This window comes from Candoia aspera, chromosome 1 (assembly GCF_035149785.1).
Source record: "Candoia aspera isolate rCanAsp1 chromosome 1, rCanAsp1.hap2, whole genome shotgun sequence".
Lineage (NCBI taxonomy): Eukaryota > Metazoa > Chordata > Lepidosauria > Squamata > Boidae > Candoia > Candoia aspera.
The window spans coordinates 275,465,060-275,482,051 of NC_086153.1; the positions used below are offsets into that span (position 1 = coordinate 275,465,060).

Below are 16,992 nucleotides of genomic sequence, written 5' to 3' on the forward strand. Positions count from 1 at the left end.
CTGGCTTGTCCTATTGCCCACGATGGCTGGAACCGCATCCTAGCCACCTCTTGGCATCCGGCACATTTTATATCAATTGTCTGCAAATTACAATGCTGGCTTTATGAATGAGCCCACCAGCAGCGGCACTCGAGCGTGGGAGATGCCTTTCCACGGCAGCGTTTAGCAGCGAATAAACGGCTTGCTGCTGCTTTAGGAGAATTTTTTTAAGGAACACGGTGGTATCACAATACCCCCCCCCGCCCGCCCCCCCATATTCTTTTCCAGAGCCATGAGATGAAATATCCAGCCCTCTCGTCCTCTACAATGCCCCAAACGGGGGAAAACAGGAAGGCTGTAAAATAATCATCCCTGCTCGTCTGAGCGGTAGGGCTGCGAGGAAGCGCGCTGTTGTCTCCCCTGGATGGGTTAGTCCAAGGGTGATCAAATATTCGTAGGTCTCACCGAAGGCGTTAGGACCCGGAAGACCTGCCTCCTGCTCTCTTCCTCTCCCTCTTCCTCAGTCTTTCTCACTCTCTTTTCGCTCTGCGGGACTCAGCCGGGAGCAAGAGCTCAAACGAACTGCTGTGACCGCGCGAGCCAGCCAAACGGGGAGGGAGAGGGAATCGTGTGCCACCACTCTCCCATTTCTCTCCGCTCTCGTCTCCCCAAGAACTGATCCCCTCTTCAGCTGACGCGGAGCTCCCAGGCAGCCCCGAGGTCCCGCGATGAGGCGGATCCGGGCTAATGCCATTGCGATCCTGACCGTAGCCTGGATCCTGGGCACTTTCTATTACTTGTGGCAGGACAACAAGCCTCATTCAGCAGCGTCCAGCCGGTCTCCCAGCAGCGGCGGCGGCAAGAGTGGGCAGAGAAGCTCCGGCAAAGTCGAGCTCCACAAAGAAGAGAGGACCGTCCCCCTCCTCGTAAGTGTGGCTTCCCCCCGGGCACCCGGAGCCCAGTGCCCGGGGTGGGTTGGTGGTTCTGGTTCCGCGGTTGCCTTACTGCAGAGCCAGATGCCGGGCGGGCGTGGGGGGGGGGTGCGGGGGTGTCGAAACGCCGGCCGAGTTTGCGGAGAGACTGGCCGAGTGGATGCTGCTGGTGAGGAGGAAGAGATGGAGCGGGAAAGCGGGCGGAGCGGGGGCAGCCTTGCTTGTGCCCGGGTCTCTACGTATTTATCCGAGCATTCTTCCTGGTAACCATGGCAGCATTTACAATTGGGGAAGCGCTACGAAGTGATGGGGCTGGCGAGGGGGAAGGGGATCCTGCGCCGCGGCAAAGTCTTGCGACTGTTGTCGCTCGAGTTCCTCAGCGTCAGGCTGGGAACCGGCGAGGGATGGGATCAAGCCGCCGTGGGAGAAAAAGCCGGGTTGGCATTCGCGAGGTAGCTTGTCAACGACATCAAAAGATGCGGGTTGCAGAGGGAGAGGAGGAGAATAAAAATGAAACTCACGTGTGGGGTTGGGCCGGACCTGGATTCGAGGACCCTTCCTTTGGGATACCGGAGGGGAAGGGCATCCTGGTGTCCCAAGTGGCCTGCGTGATGGTGTCAGGCCAGAGACCTTTGCCCAGGGAAGGAGTCACCCTGGCTTCTGCACACTTCAGGGGCTGCCACGCAGGAACTGACAAGGTCTGAGTGATCACTGAAGCTCTGAGATGTGAAAAGATGAGTTAATTGGGCTGTGGCTTTGCAAACTGCGATTCCAGATGTGAATCTTCTCTGGCAATGCAGGGGCAGAGGGCTTGTGTGCCTCAAAGTTCATCTAGTTGTACCTGAAGTCTTCATTTCAAGGCATTTAGCACTGTATCTGTAGCAGGGAAACAGTATACCTCTTCCAAATGAAAGGACAATATTATTTACTCCTAAAAAAAGAGTTTGAGCACAAATAGGTTTAGGATTGGTATAAGGGGGGGGGGGGAAAGGGAGGTAAGTGTGAGAGTTGCATTTCTTTCCTTGCATTGCTTCTCCTTAAATACCTGAATTGGGACTTAAGGGATTTCTCAGGCCGGCAGGGAGTTTCAGAGTTAGCCAGCTTTACAGACCTCACTGCCTGTAAATGAGTGAATCGTTGCTTCTTCTTTCCCAGGTCCTCAGTGCAGGTTCGGTTCTTGGCATCTCCAGTTGGCAGAGAGCTGGTTGGGTGGGTAGAATAACAGGCTAAGGAAAGATCTTTCCTAGCCATTGAGTAGCTGGGCCAATGATATGAATTAACTGGTTCATTGTATAATATGAGACATTCAGAATTGCTCAAAACACACCAACAATTCATTTACATTTAGCTGATCATACAACACTGAGTGCCTCCATGGCAAATATAGATAGATAGATTAATCTATAAACATTAATCACATGTTGAATATGGAGGCTGTGCTTGTCTGAGAGTTAAAACAATAGTAAGACATACTTGGTGATGACAAAAGGAGGCAAAAGGACCACAGACACAAATGAAAGTCTGTCCCCATATTTAAAGTGGCTGCTAGCTGACAGGTTGCCATCTCTGGATTCTCTTTGATTTGAGGGGCTCTGAATCTACAATAAGAGCCTTGTGTGGCGCAGAGTGGTAGGTGGCAGTATTGCAACCAAAACTCTCCCCACGACCCGAGTTCGATCCCAGTGGAAGCTGGATTCTTGGGTAGCTGGCTCAGGTCGACTCAGGCTTCCATCCTTCTGAGGTCAGTAAAATGAGTACCCAGCTTGTTGGGGAAGTTGATGACTAGGGAAGGCAATGGCAAACCACCCCACTATAGTCTGCCAAGAAAATGTCACGAAAGCGGCGTCCCCCCAGAGGGTCAGACATGACTCAGTGCTTGCACAGGGGACCTTTCACCTTCACCAAATCTACAATATCCTTTGCCAAGGCTGTACTTTGTTCCACTATAATGCTGTTGCAACAAGAGGGCACTTCTATTTTGTGCAAGGGAAAAATGTGGAAGTCTTTCATCTCTGCTAGATGAAGGCTTTCCTTTGTCATAGAGAACTGCCTCTTGTTCAGGCTCCAAGATATCCTAAAATAAAAGTAATCTGTTGACTAAAACTACCAGAACGTCATTGGAATGACCTGGCTAAAAGCACTTCAGAAATTGTATCGCATTTTATTGGTGGATCAATTTGCTACCTAGATGCAGTGATTAAAATAGTGGCAGACGGTGGGCCTTAAAAGCAAAATCACTGGAGATCAGCAGCTTGGGGCCATAATCTTGTTAGTGATGGGCATGGTGCTGTCCTCAGTGTTCCATCTCTGGGCTTTGTGTAATAAACTATATATAGCATAGTTTTCCTAAGTGTTTCGAAGACTTGTGCTGCACTTGCATTATGTAATGGAATAATTGCAGTATGTAATTTTCCTCCCATAGATATGATACCAGGAGCACCCATGGGGGGGTGTTCAACAGGATCAGAATGGTGGGTGCCACGGAGCAATGAAAACCCACCACTTTTAAATGTGCATCACATGCATGTAAAAAGAGGTAGAGCTTTAACTGCCTGCTTATAGCCACCATTTTGATGCTGTTGACCTCCCCCGCCAACATTCCTTTTAACAGTACCATTATCTACCCAGAAAAATATACATTTGTGGTCTAAGAATCTGCAAAGGAGGATTTAGTTTAGCATACCTATTTCTATGGGACACAAATGTGGGGGACAGTGGCATTTCCTTAGACACAATAGCTGCCTGTACTTGAATTATTTTTATATTCAGATGAAAATATGTATGCATATGTTATATACATAATACTGTAGCTATTTTTTATTCTGATATCTGCAATTAGAATTTTAAATTTTGTGGGATGAAACTTAAGGGAAATTATTATTTTACTATTACAGAGTACACAAAAGTATGAGGTTTAGTTTCAAAATATATGATTTCAAGATATTTCTTTAGAAAAGTATAGGGTTCATAGAATTATATTGTAAAAATAGTAGGGTTATTATTAGTATTATTATTTTTAAAAGCCAAATCTAATCTGGATCCATTCTCTAACTGCTTTGTCTTCCGCCTTCACTCTGTTTCTTTAGTAACTGGACGGATAGGATTTGCTCTATCAGAGCATCATATCAGAGCGCTGCTGGCTCTCAATCTTGCCTTGTGCAGGAAAAAAAATTAACAATAAATTGACCCAGTGGGACAAATGCAGACACCTGCCTTCTCTTTCCTCATCATGGTATTCTTTCTCAGTTTAACCATCAGTCCCTTTATTTAATGAATCAGGGTAAAGACATATATGATCTTCAGTTTTTTTCTTTCTGGGAGGCTGATTTGTTTTGGATGCTTTTTCTAGACCATACATGATATGGTTGCCACAACACAACTTGAAAGCATCATGCCACTTAAAAGTCATATCCCTGTTGCTCTGCCCTCAGACTTCGCTGTGCTTCTACTGATCTGGCAGTGCACAGAATGGCTAATGGGGTTCTGCTGAAATGAAATGGGCATAACAACACAACTTGTACTGGCAGAAGCGCTACCACCTTGCTTGATGTTGGGGAGTGGGGAAAGGGATCAACTTAACAGCCAGACCTGAAAATGTGTCAGGTTCAACCTAGAAACTTTTACGGCCCAAGCCAAATAACAAAGCCATTTTTGCAAGAGAGAAGGGCACTACGGAACACAATCTCATAACTTTTGCGTATGAAATTTGCAAAGTGGCATGAGAGCCAAAATGAGCGTTCCCACTTTATGAAAGGCAGACTCCAGGCTAAAAGGCCTGCCTGCTATTAGCTGTGAAAATATCCCTTAACATTTCAAGAAAAATGAAGCTGGATGAAAAGCAGCAGTGAAGGCCAGAGAATAATCAGATAAGCATGAACTCACCACTTTTAAAAATAAATACTCCGGCAATGTTCTTCGGAAAATGGAATAACTAAATTGCACTCGAGAAATTCTAGTCTGCATGGCTGTGTGCAATAAGTATCAAAGAACAGATGTGTCTAATAGTTGATAAGCTGCTTAAGTGAAGTTCTTAGATTCTATAATTCGGATGGTAGGTGGAAAAGTTTCTCGGTTTCAAAACCTTATTTCATACTGAAAGTGTTCAGTTCAGGAAGGGATTAGGTAAAAACTCTCATTAAGCCTGTAGACAAGGAGACTTTAGATCAGTGTTTCTCAACCTTGGCAACTTTAAGCTGGGTGGACTTCAACTCCCAGAATTCTGGGAGTTGGAGTCCAACCATCTTAAAGTTGCCAAGGTTGAGAAACACCGTTTTAGAATGACCAATATGGAGATCTGACCAGGTTAATGGCTGACTGGGTTGTACAAACAGAGCCAAAGGATCGTAGGGGAAAGGAGATGAAAGAAGCCTAAGGAAAAGGAAAGACCACTTAGGACAGAACACCGTCACTTACTGCTACACCTAGACCTTCAAGATTAGTGCAGGCTCTCTCAAATTTACAAAAAAATCCGATCTGGTTCCAAACCTTTACCTTCTTTGACCCCTCCCAAACACACCATTCCCCTCACTTTTTTCTCCACTGCCAATCTAGCTTGGGCTGTTCACTCTCTTACATCTCTCTCTAACATCTCTATGTTAATCAGCTGCTACCTCAAAGTAGCTGGCTGGGGAATTCTGGGAGTCGAAGTCCACACAGCTTAAAGTTGCTGAGGTTGAGAAACACTGCTTTGGATATTTTGGGCATTAAGAAAAGCTACCAAAACCTGACTGTCCCAGAAAGATTTGATGGTATAGCTGGTCCCCTCCCTGTTGCAGGGGATCACTGTTGCTAGGACTGGTTCCCTTGGTGGGTCAGTAGCTAGGAAATTAGTTTTCCTTGGGTTGGGGTGTGCATGTGTGTCTGTGCTTTTTTCTTCTTCTTTTAATTCTTTCTATTATACTTCTGTACCTTGTAAGTTGCTCAGAGCTTTTTCAAACTGAGAGACATATACATTGCAGAAACAAACATGTCATTTAAAATATTTATAGCCTACTTTTCCAGCCTGTACTTAAAAGTGTTTTTGTACAACAGAAGAGTGAAAAACCTTGCAACCATATAAATCAGTAAAAAGTAAGATTAAAAATAAATAGCATTAATTCACCCAGTCTGCATGATGCTATAACCCAGACCTACTCATGGAATACATGACATATTCTTTACTTATTGACTTGACATTATTTTCCCTAAAAAAACACTCCCTGCTCTCCCTGCAGCTACTTTTATGATAATTTTCAGGCCACTTTTGAGGATAGTATTGCAATACAGTGATCACTAGTAGATACGACAATCACTCATAGAAAGCTGCTGCAGAAAAGGAACACATTTTGGATAAATTTTCTAGAGGAATTAAGATTTGTCTTGCTGATAAAATCAGTTTAGGAAATTAAGTAGAAACCTGACGATGGCCAAAAGCAGGATGAGAGGGGGAATGCTCTAATCTCTCTTCTCCAAAGTGATTAGTAGGCAGGGAAGGATGTTAAAAGTATAGTGAATGTGCAGAACGGATAGTTTTCTTTCCTGCAGACAGAAAATTAGGCTAAACAAACAAACATGTCAGAAACTGGAGCCTGCAGCTTCAGAGCCTTTGGCTGCCAAAAACATGTGGCCTTTCTAGCACCAACTTTTCTCACACTTACAAGGGATGTGCTTTGTTCTCATGTCACAGTAGGTATTGTGCTCTACTATTTGTCACACCAGGGTGTCCACAGGGGTCAAAAAAGACAAGATGGTGGCTGTGACTACTCAGTTATAGCAACACATGTAAAAAGGGTCAGGACTTTGATTGCATGGTTGTAGCTGCCATCTTGCCTTTTTTGACCCTTCTGCAGATGCTCCTGGTCACATACCTATTGAGCTAAAAATACGGGTAAAGGAAGCAATGTACAATGACTTTAACAGCAATATGGCAAACACCAGATGATCAGAGTGATGTGCAATATTTATATGTCTTTAACAATGTGGAGTAGTATCTGAATATAAATAATCAAATTAACAGATTGTGTGACTCTTTCTGAAAAACATAAGGAAGAGAACTCATCATCAAGCATTTTGACCCCAGAACCTTCTTCAGTGATTGCTACTCTCATAAATGTGTGAGTGTGTGTGTTTAATGGCAAGTACTGAGAAGCAATGAACAAGAAGTACATTTTAGAAAGCTATTGCCACTGTAGAGTTGGAAGAAACTTCAGTGTAGATCCTGCTGAGGAAAAGATTAGGTTAAAAAAGAAGGCATGACATCCTATCAGTGGAAATGCTCAAAAGCAGCCTTCCCAAACCAGGTGCTCTCCAAATAAGTTCAAGATCCCCTGAGAGGGAAAAGGATAAGTGAAGTTCAGTGGTTCAACACATGCTTTGAACAGAGAAGATCCTAGGTTCAGTCTGTGGCACCCCGAGTTAAAAAAAAAATCAAGCCATAATTAATGCAAAAAATCCTCTATTGTAACCTTGAAGAGCTAAGCTGTTGCCAGTCACACTAACCATAAGAAGGCAGCTTAGCATGACTCTGATGCTAGCCTGGTGTGGCGACATCTCTCTGCGCTAGGAAGCAAAGAGAACTTGTGGCCTTCATTTCTGCTGAGGTAGTTTCTAATAACACATCCAAAATGTGCAATTTGTTCTTGGATGGCCAGTATGGGGTGACAGTGAAAAATAAGTTGCTTTTCAGTTTAATCATCAGTTTTGGACTACTGTTATTAGAAAGAACTGAGAAAATCCTTCCCCTTGAGTCATATGAAGTTGGATTAAATGAAGAACATATGAAACAATAAATAGATGTTAAACCATTTGCTTGTTTGTGTATTGCATTTTTTCTTTTCTTTGAGAACTCAGGATGATCTACAACTAAGGTGTCTCCCTCTAGTTTTATCTGTACTACAGCAACCTTGTGAGGTATGTTGAGCAACTGGCCCAAAGTCGTTTGAAGAGCTCCTTGGTTGAGTAGGAACTGAATCTGGTTCCTGATTCAAGTCAAGTCCATACTGGCTTTTAGCTTGAAGATCACATTGAGTTTAAGTGGTGATTTCATGTGTGTTTTTGAAAAATTGTACCATGATTAAAATAACTCTTGAAGGCTAAACTGTGAAGGAAGGTTAAAGCCATGAAGTATTTCAGTTTGTTAAACATTAAACATTTGTACTAATGTTTAATTCTTTTACTCCTACACCTTGACCACTATGCTATATTCTCCATTATGATTTGCTGCTTCTTCCTCCTCTTAATCTTCAACTTGAGGATGTCTGCCATCATTGTTTCATTTTTTTTCTGAGATCATTAAGATGTAATTATTTCCATAAAGACTGAAAATGGGCTCTGAACATTGTTGAACTCTAATGTCTGTGTTTAATCAGTGTTTGGGCACCAAGTTGCCTGAAACAATCCAAGATAGCATCCATAAGATACCACCCTCCAATGTAAACAATTTTTTTAATGGCCAAAATCGTATGAAATCACCAAATATTCTAAGATACAATGTCCTCACCTGAAATTCCAGGCAAAGTATACCAAAATTTTGCAAGATTTCAGGGTAATAATGCTGAAATGTTATACAGTGTTTACTGTTTTAAAGATGATATTTAAGGATTGATTGATTGATTGGCACTTTCACCATTGTGCAAAATTCTGTGACTGTGATAGTAAACAGGTTGCTGATCCCTATTTTAAATCATGGGACAAGGAAAAAGGGCCTATGACAAATTGTAGGAACTGTTTGTCAGATCCTACAATTTAACTCACTGACTTAGATCAGTTGCTCTGGCTGGGTTTTTGTTTTTAATTGAAGAAAATTTAGGATGATACCTTTAATGGTATCTTAGCAAAGACCCATACAAGTATTTTACTAACAAAGGCTAAAATGAAATGGAGCCCTCTCTCAGTTAGTTGGCTCTAATGTGGAGCTAAATATTAGGTATTACTCTAGAAAAGCGTTTCTCAACCAGGGTTATAACTAGGGTTCTGTGAGAGGTCACTAGGGGTTCCCTGGGAGATCACAATTTATTTAAAAAATTACTTCAAAATTGGGCAACTTCACATTAAAGAGGTAAGTTTCATTCTTTATTTTTAGCTGAAGAACACTGTTAATGCATGTATACAGACCTACCCATGAAACAAATATAATAATTTTGTAACTTGTGGCCTCTATTTGAGCCTGAATGTGCAGGGGTTCCCCAAGGCCTGAAAAAGATTTCAAGGGTTCCTCCAGGGTCAAAAGGTTGAGAAAGGCTGCTCTAGATAGTGGATCTATTAGACAGATCTAGGCACTAGACATTGGCCATACTGGGTGGGAATTATGGAAATTGAAGTTCAACACATTTGAAAGGCAGCACAATAGGAAAAGTTGCCTAAACATTATTTATGGGAAGCATTCTGAATCATTTCCACATCTTTCAGAATCAGCAATGTGATTCTTTTAGATTATTAATGCATTCAGGTAGGAGGACATGAGGGGGGCCCAATCTGAAATTTAATATTTGAAATAATCAGTTGGATGCAGGGGACCTGCAGGTGGGGGTGTCAAAAAGGTCAGGATGGAAACAGCAACTACATGATTGAAGCCATAGCCCTTTTTATGTTTTTGTATGCACAATGCATGTAAAAAGGGGTGGGCATGATTGCCACTACCATCTTAATTTTGTTGTCCCCCCCCCACATGGACGCCTCTGGTTGGATAAATATTTTTAATTTAAGATAGCAAAGCAAAGGCTTAAAACTTAATGACATCTGTTATTTCAGTATGTCAGATTTCTTCACACAATCCCAATTACTGAACTATAAAATGGGTAAAAAATAAAGGAGAAAAAACAAGTTTGACATAGAAAGCATTGAGTGTGAAGTGTAGAGGGGGTTGGCAAATGTTCAGGTGAACACTCTGCCTCTCAGAGTCTTAAAAAGTCCTGCATCTATTCAGTGTATAAAGCTATATAATCTCTGGAAGAATAGCAACAGATTAATGGCAGCATCATAAACAGGACTCTTAGACATAACCATCTTCAACTTTGTACCCTCCAGCTGTGTTGGGATTTCAGCTCCCAGAATTCCCAAGTAGTGTGACCTTTGGCTATGCTAGCTGAGAATACTGGAAACTTGGAGACAAGTTCTTCCCACCTGGAGGTCATCAAGTTATAGAAGGCTGTCTTTAAAAATTATCAGGGACTGAGAAGATGATGCAAAATGTTCAGAGAAAATAGTTCTGTTTTGAGGTGACACCTGATGAAAAGCAATGGTGACATCAGGTGAACATCTCTGGAGAGGCTCTCCCACAAAAAGGATATCACAACAGATAAGGCTTTTGTTCCTGTCACCACCTGCCCTGTGACACAGAGACACCTGGAGATGTGCCCTGAGGAAGATCTTAACACAGCAACTTGACATGACAGAAAACTATTTTTCAAATATGATGCCTATTATAAGTATGAGTTATGGTGTGAAGAAAGAGCAAAGATTTTTCCTGCTGGCCTGCCAATTTTCAAGACTCTGAGAAGATTCTGGATGTGTATATCTTATGCCTAAGGACAGTGAAACATGTCCATTTCTCTTAGGTACTCATTTTTGTGAACCTTCATGTCTAGGTTTTCTCAGTTTTGTCATTTGTGCGCTTGAACTTAAGGATATTTTTTTGAAGTTTGAATGTAATTTGGTGTATATTTCTCAAAACATGCAGATTGTTTTTGTTCCTAAGTTTTTGCAATTTCTTCTAGTATAATAATTTTTACCTTGTTTTGATGAATATAGGCATTTTTGTATAAATATTTTGCTAACACACTTAAACATGATAAGCTACATGCAAAATTCAAACAGTGTGGATTTGAAATGATAACTAAGTTTTGGTTTGTGCATCTGTTTGCATTCCAGTGCATGCTAAAATGATTTCTCCCCTTCCCTGTTCTACACAGATGAACCATCACATCTCTGGTCCACCATCATCTCACCTTGTTCCATGAAGCTTCAGTTATTAACCCTTATTTAGCCTACTGTCCACTCTCTATATATGGTTACCGTCTACTCCCACATCCACATCAGATAAGGAGAAACAACTATATTGACAGCACTTCCCTCCAGACCTGCAGATAACTGTCCCCAACTTGGAGATGATAAATAAGCATTTTGTCCACATGCATGGTACCAGCTAGGCTGCAATCCATACAGAACCTCTGTGCCTCCTATAGCTCTGTGGTTGCGAAAGAGTTGGTAGGTTTTTACCATATTTTGCATCATTTTGATGGCCAAGGCTACATCTAGAGGTCCTCTTTCTATCAGGACACTTAAGAGCAATCTAGATGGGATAAATGAAGGACTGTTGCAGTTTGTGAGCTGGTGCAATGTTCATACTGCTAAGGTGGAACATTTAGCATAACACACTAAATTCATCTTCCAGTATTTACCAGCTGAAGAGGCATAACATTTGTATTTTCATTTTGTGCACTCATTGCTAATGTATAGTGTAGCTTGCTTCCCAACTGTGCTAGCTCATTATTCTGGTAGAATATTGCAACATCATAAACAAGTACTATGACTTGACTTGTTTAAACATTTTAATAATTGGCAGAAAAAGTATGTTAACATACTGTATATGACACACTTTTTGCCCAGTGTAAGTGGATAGGTATGCTAAGCTGTAGGAAATGCATATCCTGAACCATATTTTTAAAATATTCTGGCAGAGTTTGCCATCAGAAGCTATGAAAAGAGTTTATATTTATTTTACTATAATCCCTTTATTTTATCTTCATAAAGCAGGACTATAGCTAGGTTTTTATGGAAAAGGCTGGAATATGTGTTTTAACTCAATATTTATTCAGACCCTTTATCTCTAGATGCCTCAGGACAACTTTTCTTTTCTGGTTATTGCCAGCCACATTACAGGCTTCTGCAGATGCCCTCAAAAAAGTATTTATTATTTTTTTAAAAAGTATTTTTTACCTCATTCTTCACCACAAAAGGCTCCCTGAAGGGCTTACAAAACAATAAAAAAGAGAATTTCTGCCCTCAGGTTTACAATCTAAGAGGCAATGTATAAAAAAAGGAAAACAGGGAGAAGAGAAGAGGAGAACAAACAGAATCCATCTGCTATGATAAAAACACTTCACAGAGTGAAGGAACCAAAAAAAAAAGTTGGTCTTTCTACAGAACTGATTAAATTCACACACCATACTAAGCCATATTGTCATTTGTCTCCTTTAGGCTTACCATGTTCTTTGAATACATCATTGTGATTTGTATACCTTGGATTATGAGCTCAGCCAATTGTAAATTATTACCTAAGTCCATGGTTAAACAAGCCATGGTTTAGTGTGATGTCCATCCTTGTTCTTACTTTCCTGCAGCCTGATAGAATTGCTACTTTTAGTAACAGTGTATGAAAGCAAAGAGCCCAAGAGGTCTCTGGTCACTCAGCAGACTTGACGGACAGGCCCTGCTTTTTTTCAGGGATTCAGATCTACAAGGCAGCACTGTATATAATATATATATTTCCTTCTGATGTAAAACTAATCTTCCTTTCCTTGCTATGCTGTACTTGAGCGTGCTTTCTGAGACATATAGCTCTTATACCAGAACATCTTATTTAATATTTAATATGTCTAAATCTTCAAACCATCTCTCATCTCGTTTTGTGCAAAAGAGATGGATGCTCCCTATGTCATCTCCTTCATTCCACTAAATAAGCATATATGCTTTTAACTCTGAATATAGCCTCATTCATTTGATGAAATGGACTCTGGTTTATGAGAGCTAATATCATAATGGGGACCTCTGTATTATCAGCAAAAGTTTTTGAGGACTTCACGTAAGCCAGCAGTCTGGCTCTGCATGCATCATGGCACAAGGATCTTTGCAAATGGCAGTTGCGGGAGCACAAAGCTAAATAAAATTTAAACAATAAATGGCCACCCATTGCAAGATCGCTGAGTCTCAAGAGAGATTTGTGTTTCATATCATGCTCTTTTGTGGTGCCTGCCCTATGGAACAGACTCTCCCCTGAGATTCAGATGTCCCTGACCTTGTTGGTCTTCTGGAAGAACTTGAAGACCTGGCTTTTACCTCAGATGGTGGGCCCAGGAATGGTAGTGGAGCCCAGTATGTTTGTTCTGTTCTGGGTTGTGAAATAGTTTTGCAAGGAGGCTCAGTTATAGTTTTTAAAAACTCTGTCCTATCTTATGCCTTTTGTACTGTGTTATTTTATCTATGAGTTTTGTTAACCACCCGGAATTACTTGGTTGAGATGGGGGACCATATAAATGTATCAAACAAACAAGCAAACAAATTCTCAAAACAAGACTCACAATGAGTCAACTTCAGTTGCTTTCCGCAGCAGCTTTGATGGCACTACTTGGATATGATATTTGCAATAATTGCCTTGCAGAAGTGGGTAAGAATCATTGCAAGTTTTGGTATGTTACAGTCCTGTGAGATCCATCCTGAAGAATTAGAAGGGGAAAAAAATACTTCTATCACCCAGGAGTGTCTGCAGGGAGGGGTGTCAAAAATGTCAAGATGGCAGCCACAATCATGTGACTGAAGCCTTGTGATGCCCATAAAAAGGGGGTGGGACTTTGATCACATAGTTGTAGCTGTCATATTGACATCCCTGAGACCCCCTTGGTGCTACTGCTTTAAGAACCAGACAGAGTTGACTCTTGAAAGGAATGACCTCTTTTATCAGAAGCCTGTAAAAAGTTGGGCTGCTTTAATGAATAGCATATGCTGCATTCACACAGACACATGAAGTCTGAAATACTTCTTCCAACGAATGTTTAAAATGTGTATAGCCTACTGATCAGCAGTGGAGGAAATAAACAGAAGGGAAGGGGAAATGTGTTACTAGAAAGTTTTCCCATAATTTGTATTTACGTCTTACCTAAGCTTAGTAGCTGCTTTTTTTGTGCGTTACTCAACTGTCATTGTCCAATGGGAACTTTTTTTCCTTTGTATTTTATTATTCTAACAATAGAATATATATATTTTTTAAAAAGTGTACACAGACCTAATAGTTATGGCCCTTTGTAGGACAATCATCAAGGAATCTTATGCAATCTTCAACATTTTTCTTAAGTCTTCCTTATAAGCTTTTAAAACCACCAGCTACTTTGTTCTTCCTTTGATATCACTTTCATACTCAATATAAACATTTCTTGTTTCTATATAGCAATTTGTATCTCTTTGCTGCCATCTTGTGGTCTTCTAGATTTTTGCAGCCTGGCCTAGGATGTTTAGGGGACTGCAATCTGTGCAAATTTACCCCAACTCTCGTCAGCCAGTCCCAACATATCTGGGAAGCGCTGGCTCGCACCTTAGGAAATGTGTTAATCTTTAAGATGGCATAGGAATCTTGGATGATTGTATTATAAAGAAAGAGAACATGAACTATCCCAATGAAAATGGGAATAACAATATTATTTTGAAAATTGAACACAGATTAGTATGAAAAAACACATTGTTGTTTATTACTGTTTAACCTCATTCACTGCTCAGATGTGGGCCATAACAGCCAATTCTGCCTGTGAAAGTTTCTGGAGCTCTTACAAACATAGCTTAGTCATGGCAGTGATTAAAGAAGCAAACATATAAACAAAACTAGTGCATAAATCTTTCTAGCCCTCTGGAAGCAGAGCATGATTGCTGCAGATTGTATTCTCTGCTCCTTTGTCTTGTTCAGTTTTAAATGCACCAAGGCATATGAGCCTCACCTCTTCCCCTAGAGATAATTTAATACATCTTCCTGTCTATTACCCACCATTAGAGTTCCTTTGCAAAAAATCTCATCACTGCTTATATGCATCCATTTAAATCATTCTGCATATATTCCTTGCCGTGTTCGTTGACAATGACTTGCTTACGTTCTGAAAAGTTACAAATGCTATGTGCACATTTATGGCTCCATTAAGCCCAGGTAGATGGCAGTGTATAACTGACCTTGGCTGATCTTGAAAAGCTAAGCAGGGTCAGAACTGATTAGTCCTTGGAGGGGAAGTCACTGGGAAAACTGAGGCTTCTAGGCTAGACTAGAAAGTTAAAAACAAACAAACAAGGCAAACAAGGCAAACCACTTCCATGTGCTCTGAATGTATCCATGAAGTCTCTTAATATCACTTCCCTTCTGGCAAAAAATACAGGAAAAAGGAATTATGCCAACTCTAGACTGGCATAAAGGGGGACTGATCTTGGGGCCTTGCTTCTATCCCAGTCTGCCCTACTCTGAGGGCTAGTTTAAAAAAAGAAGAAAAAAGAAGAGAGCTACTTCTCTGATGCCATGCCAGGTATACGAAATACCATTTTTATTTCATGCCTTATATGTTGCTGGGGTGACAGATCCCGGTAAATATAAGTACTTCCTAGCTCCAATCTGAAGTCTTAGTGGATCAGATCATATCTATGACCAAGATCAATTCTTTGATTCCATTAGACTTCTCTTCTTCCCAGCTAATTTGGTTTTAATTCCACACAATGGATATAATTTACTTTGGTTATTTTAAAAGTGAACCAGACTTTGGGGGTGATAGATACAGTTAAATTAAAATACACTGGTGGATTTAATATGACAATTTTCTCTTTTGCATGGTCCAATTTGGTTTTTGAAAACAAAAAAAATATTACTTTATATTAATTTTATTGTAAGATATAAACTATGTTAATCCATTCTTTGCATTTTAGCTGACTGTAAATAGTTTTGAGATGTATAGGACTAGGGAGTAGTCTGTCTGTCTGTCTGTCTCCTACTTGGGTCTCCAAGATGTTTTTTCCAGGTGAATACATTGTTCCCCTTGTGTGAAGCAGCCACAAAAAATCCTTCTGATTTGGGCAGGGCAGTTCAAGAAGAAGGTATGTATGTGAAGTCCAGGAACTCTCTGGATACTACTGTAATGGTGGGTATATTTCAGGTTTACAGAATCTAATTCTTTACTAAACCAGGACTTTTTAGGCAAGGCAATGAGAAGAATTGCTTTGGGATCTACACATTAAAAACAGCACTCTAAAGTATGGATCAGGATTTGAAATGAACATATTTTCACTATTTTTCTAACTGATCAGTCAGAATGTAATCCCATGGCTACCTCAGGTTTCCCCACACCCTCCCATTGACTGGGCCATTGACTTTAATGGATCAAAAGTGATGGAGAGGAAAAGGCCATAACACTGATGTAGGAGGCAGTGAAAAGAAAGTGGGCAGGGAGGACCCCAATGAACCTTTTGCCCCTGGGGCCTTCCTTAGAATGCTGATAGCCACCATCTACAACACTAGGCAGGGAAGGATACAGCCCTCAGAGCCCTACTAACCATGTTCGCTGAAAATGAAAGACACAGTTTCCTTCCATCTGAGATGGGAAGCAGATGAACCCTGTAATGTAAGCTCTAAAATAGGCATGTCGCAGTTAAAAATCAACACGTTCCAGCTGCTTGCATATTGTGATGTGGCTTCATCTATTTTTTGGCTCTCCACATTCCAAAAATGTTAACTGTTGTCTTAACCTTCAAGAGGTTATCCATGCCTGGCCTAAGGCAAAAGGTCTAGATTTGGAATTAAAGAATTCTGAGCCATAACTGTAATGATTGCCTACTCTAATAGACTCAGACTCACAAAGAGGAACTTAATGATATCTGTTTTATTAAAGAATAGTATGCAAATACAGAGAAAGCTGAGACTGAGTAAAAGCGCGCCAAATACAAACTAAAAACCCTCGGCTCAAACGTAATCCCTCCCCTCACCCTGCCGTTGCACACTCCCCCCGCCCCCAGGTGCTGGTAACCGTTTCTGCTGATGTCCTGGGAAAGGAACCTTGAACACACAAGATAACCCAAACACATTCCAATCCAGCTGCTAACATATAACAATCCCACGAGATGGAATCCTCCTCCCCTCCCAGACGAAACACGCATCAGCCAAATGACATGTGAAACATTACAATGTACCAGCAACATTGGAATGGTGAACATGACATACCGCCCCCCCAAAAATATTAAGGAGCAGGTTTCATAGGATAAGCTAGATGAAAGCGTCTAACTAAAACAGGAGATTGAACATCATGGGCAGACACCCACTCAGGGTGGGGAAAGTGTTTCCACCGAATGAGGTACTGCAGGGTGCCACGAA

The 16,992-nt window shown here is 41.2% G+C and overlaps 1 protein-coding gene across 1 annotated transcript in view; it reads left to right on the forward strand.

Annotated features, from left to right (window-relative positions):
- The first annotated feature begins 533 nt into the window (after positions 1-533).
- GALNT16 (polypeptide N-acetylgalactosaminyltransferase 16) overlaps positions 534-16,992 on the forward strand; it is a 171,044-nt gene continuing 154,585 nt past the window's right edge. The window contains exon 1 of the mRNA XM_063289812.1: positions 534-905. Coding sequence (XP_063145882.1) covers positions 708-905 — 198 coding nt within the window. The 5' untranslated portion in view covers positions 534-707. The remainder of the gene's footprint in view (positions 906-16,992) is intronic.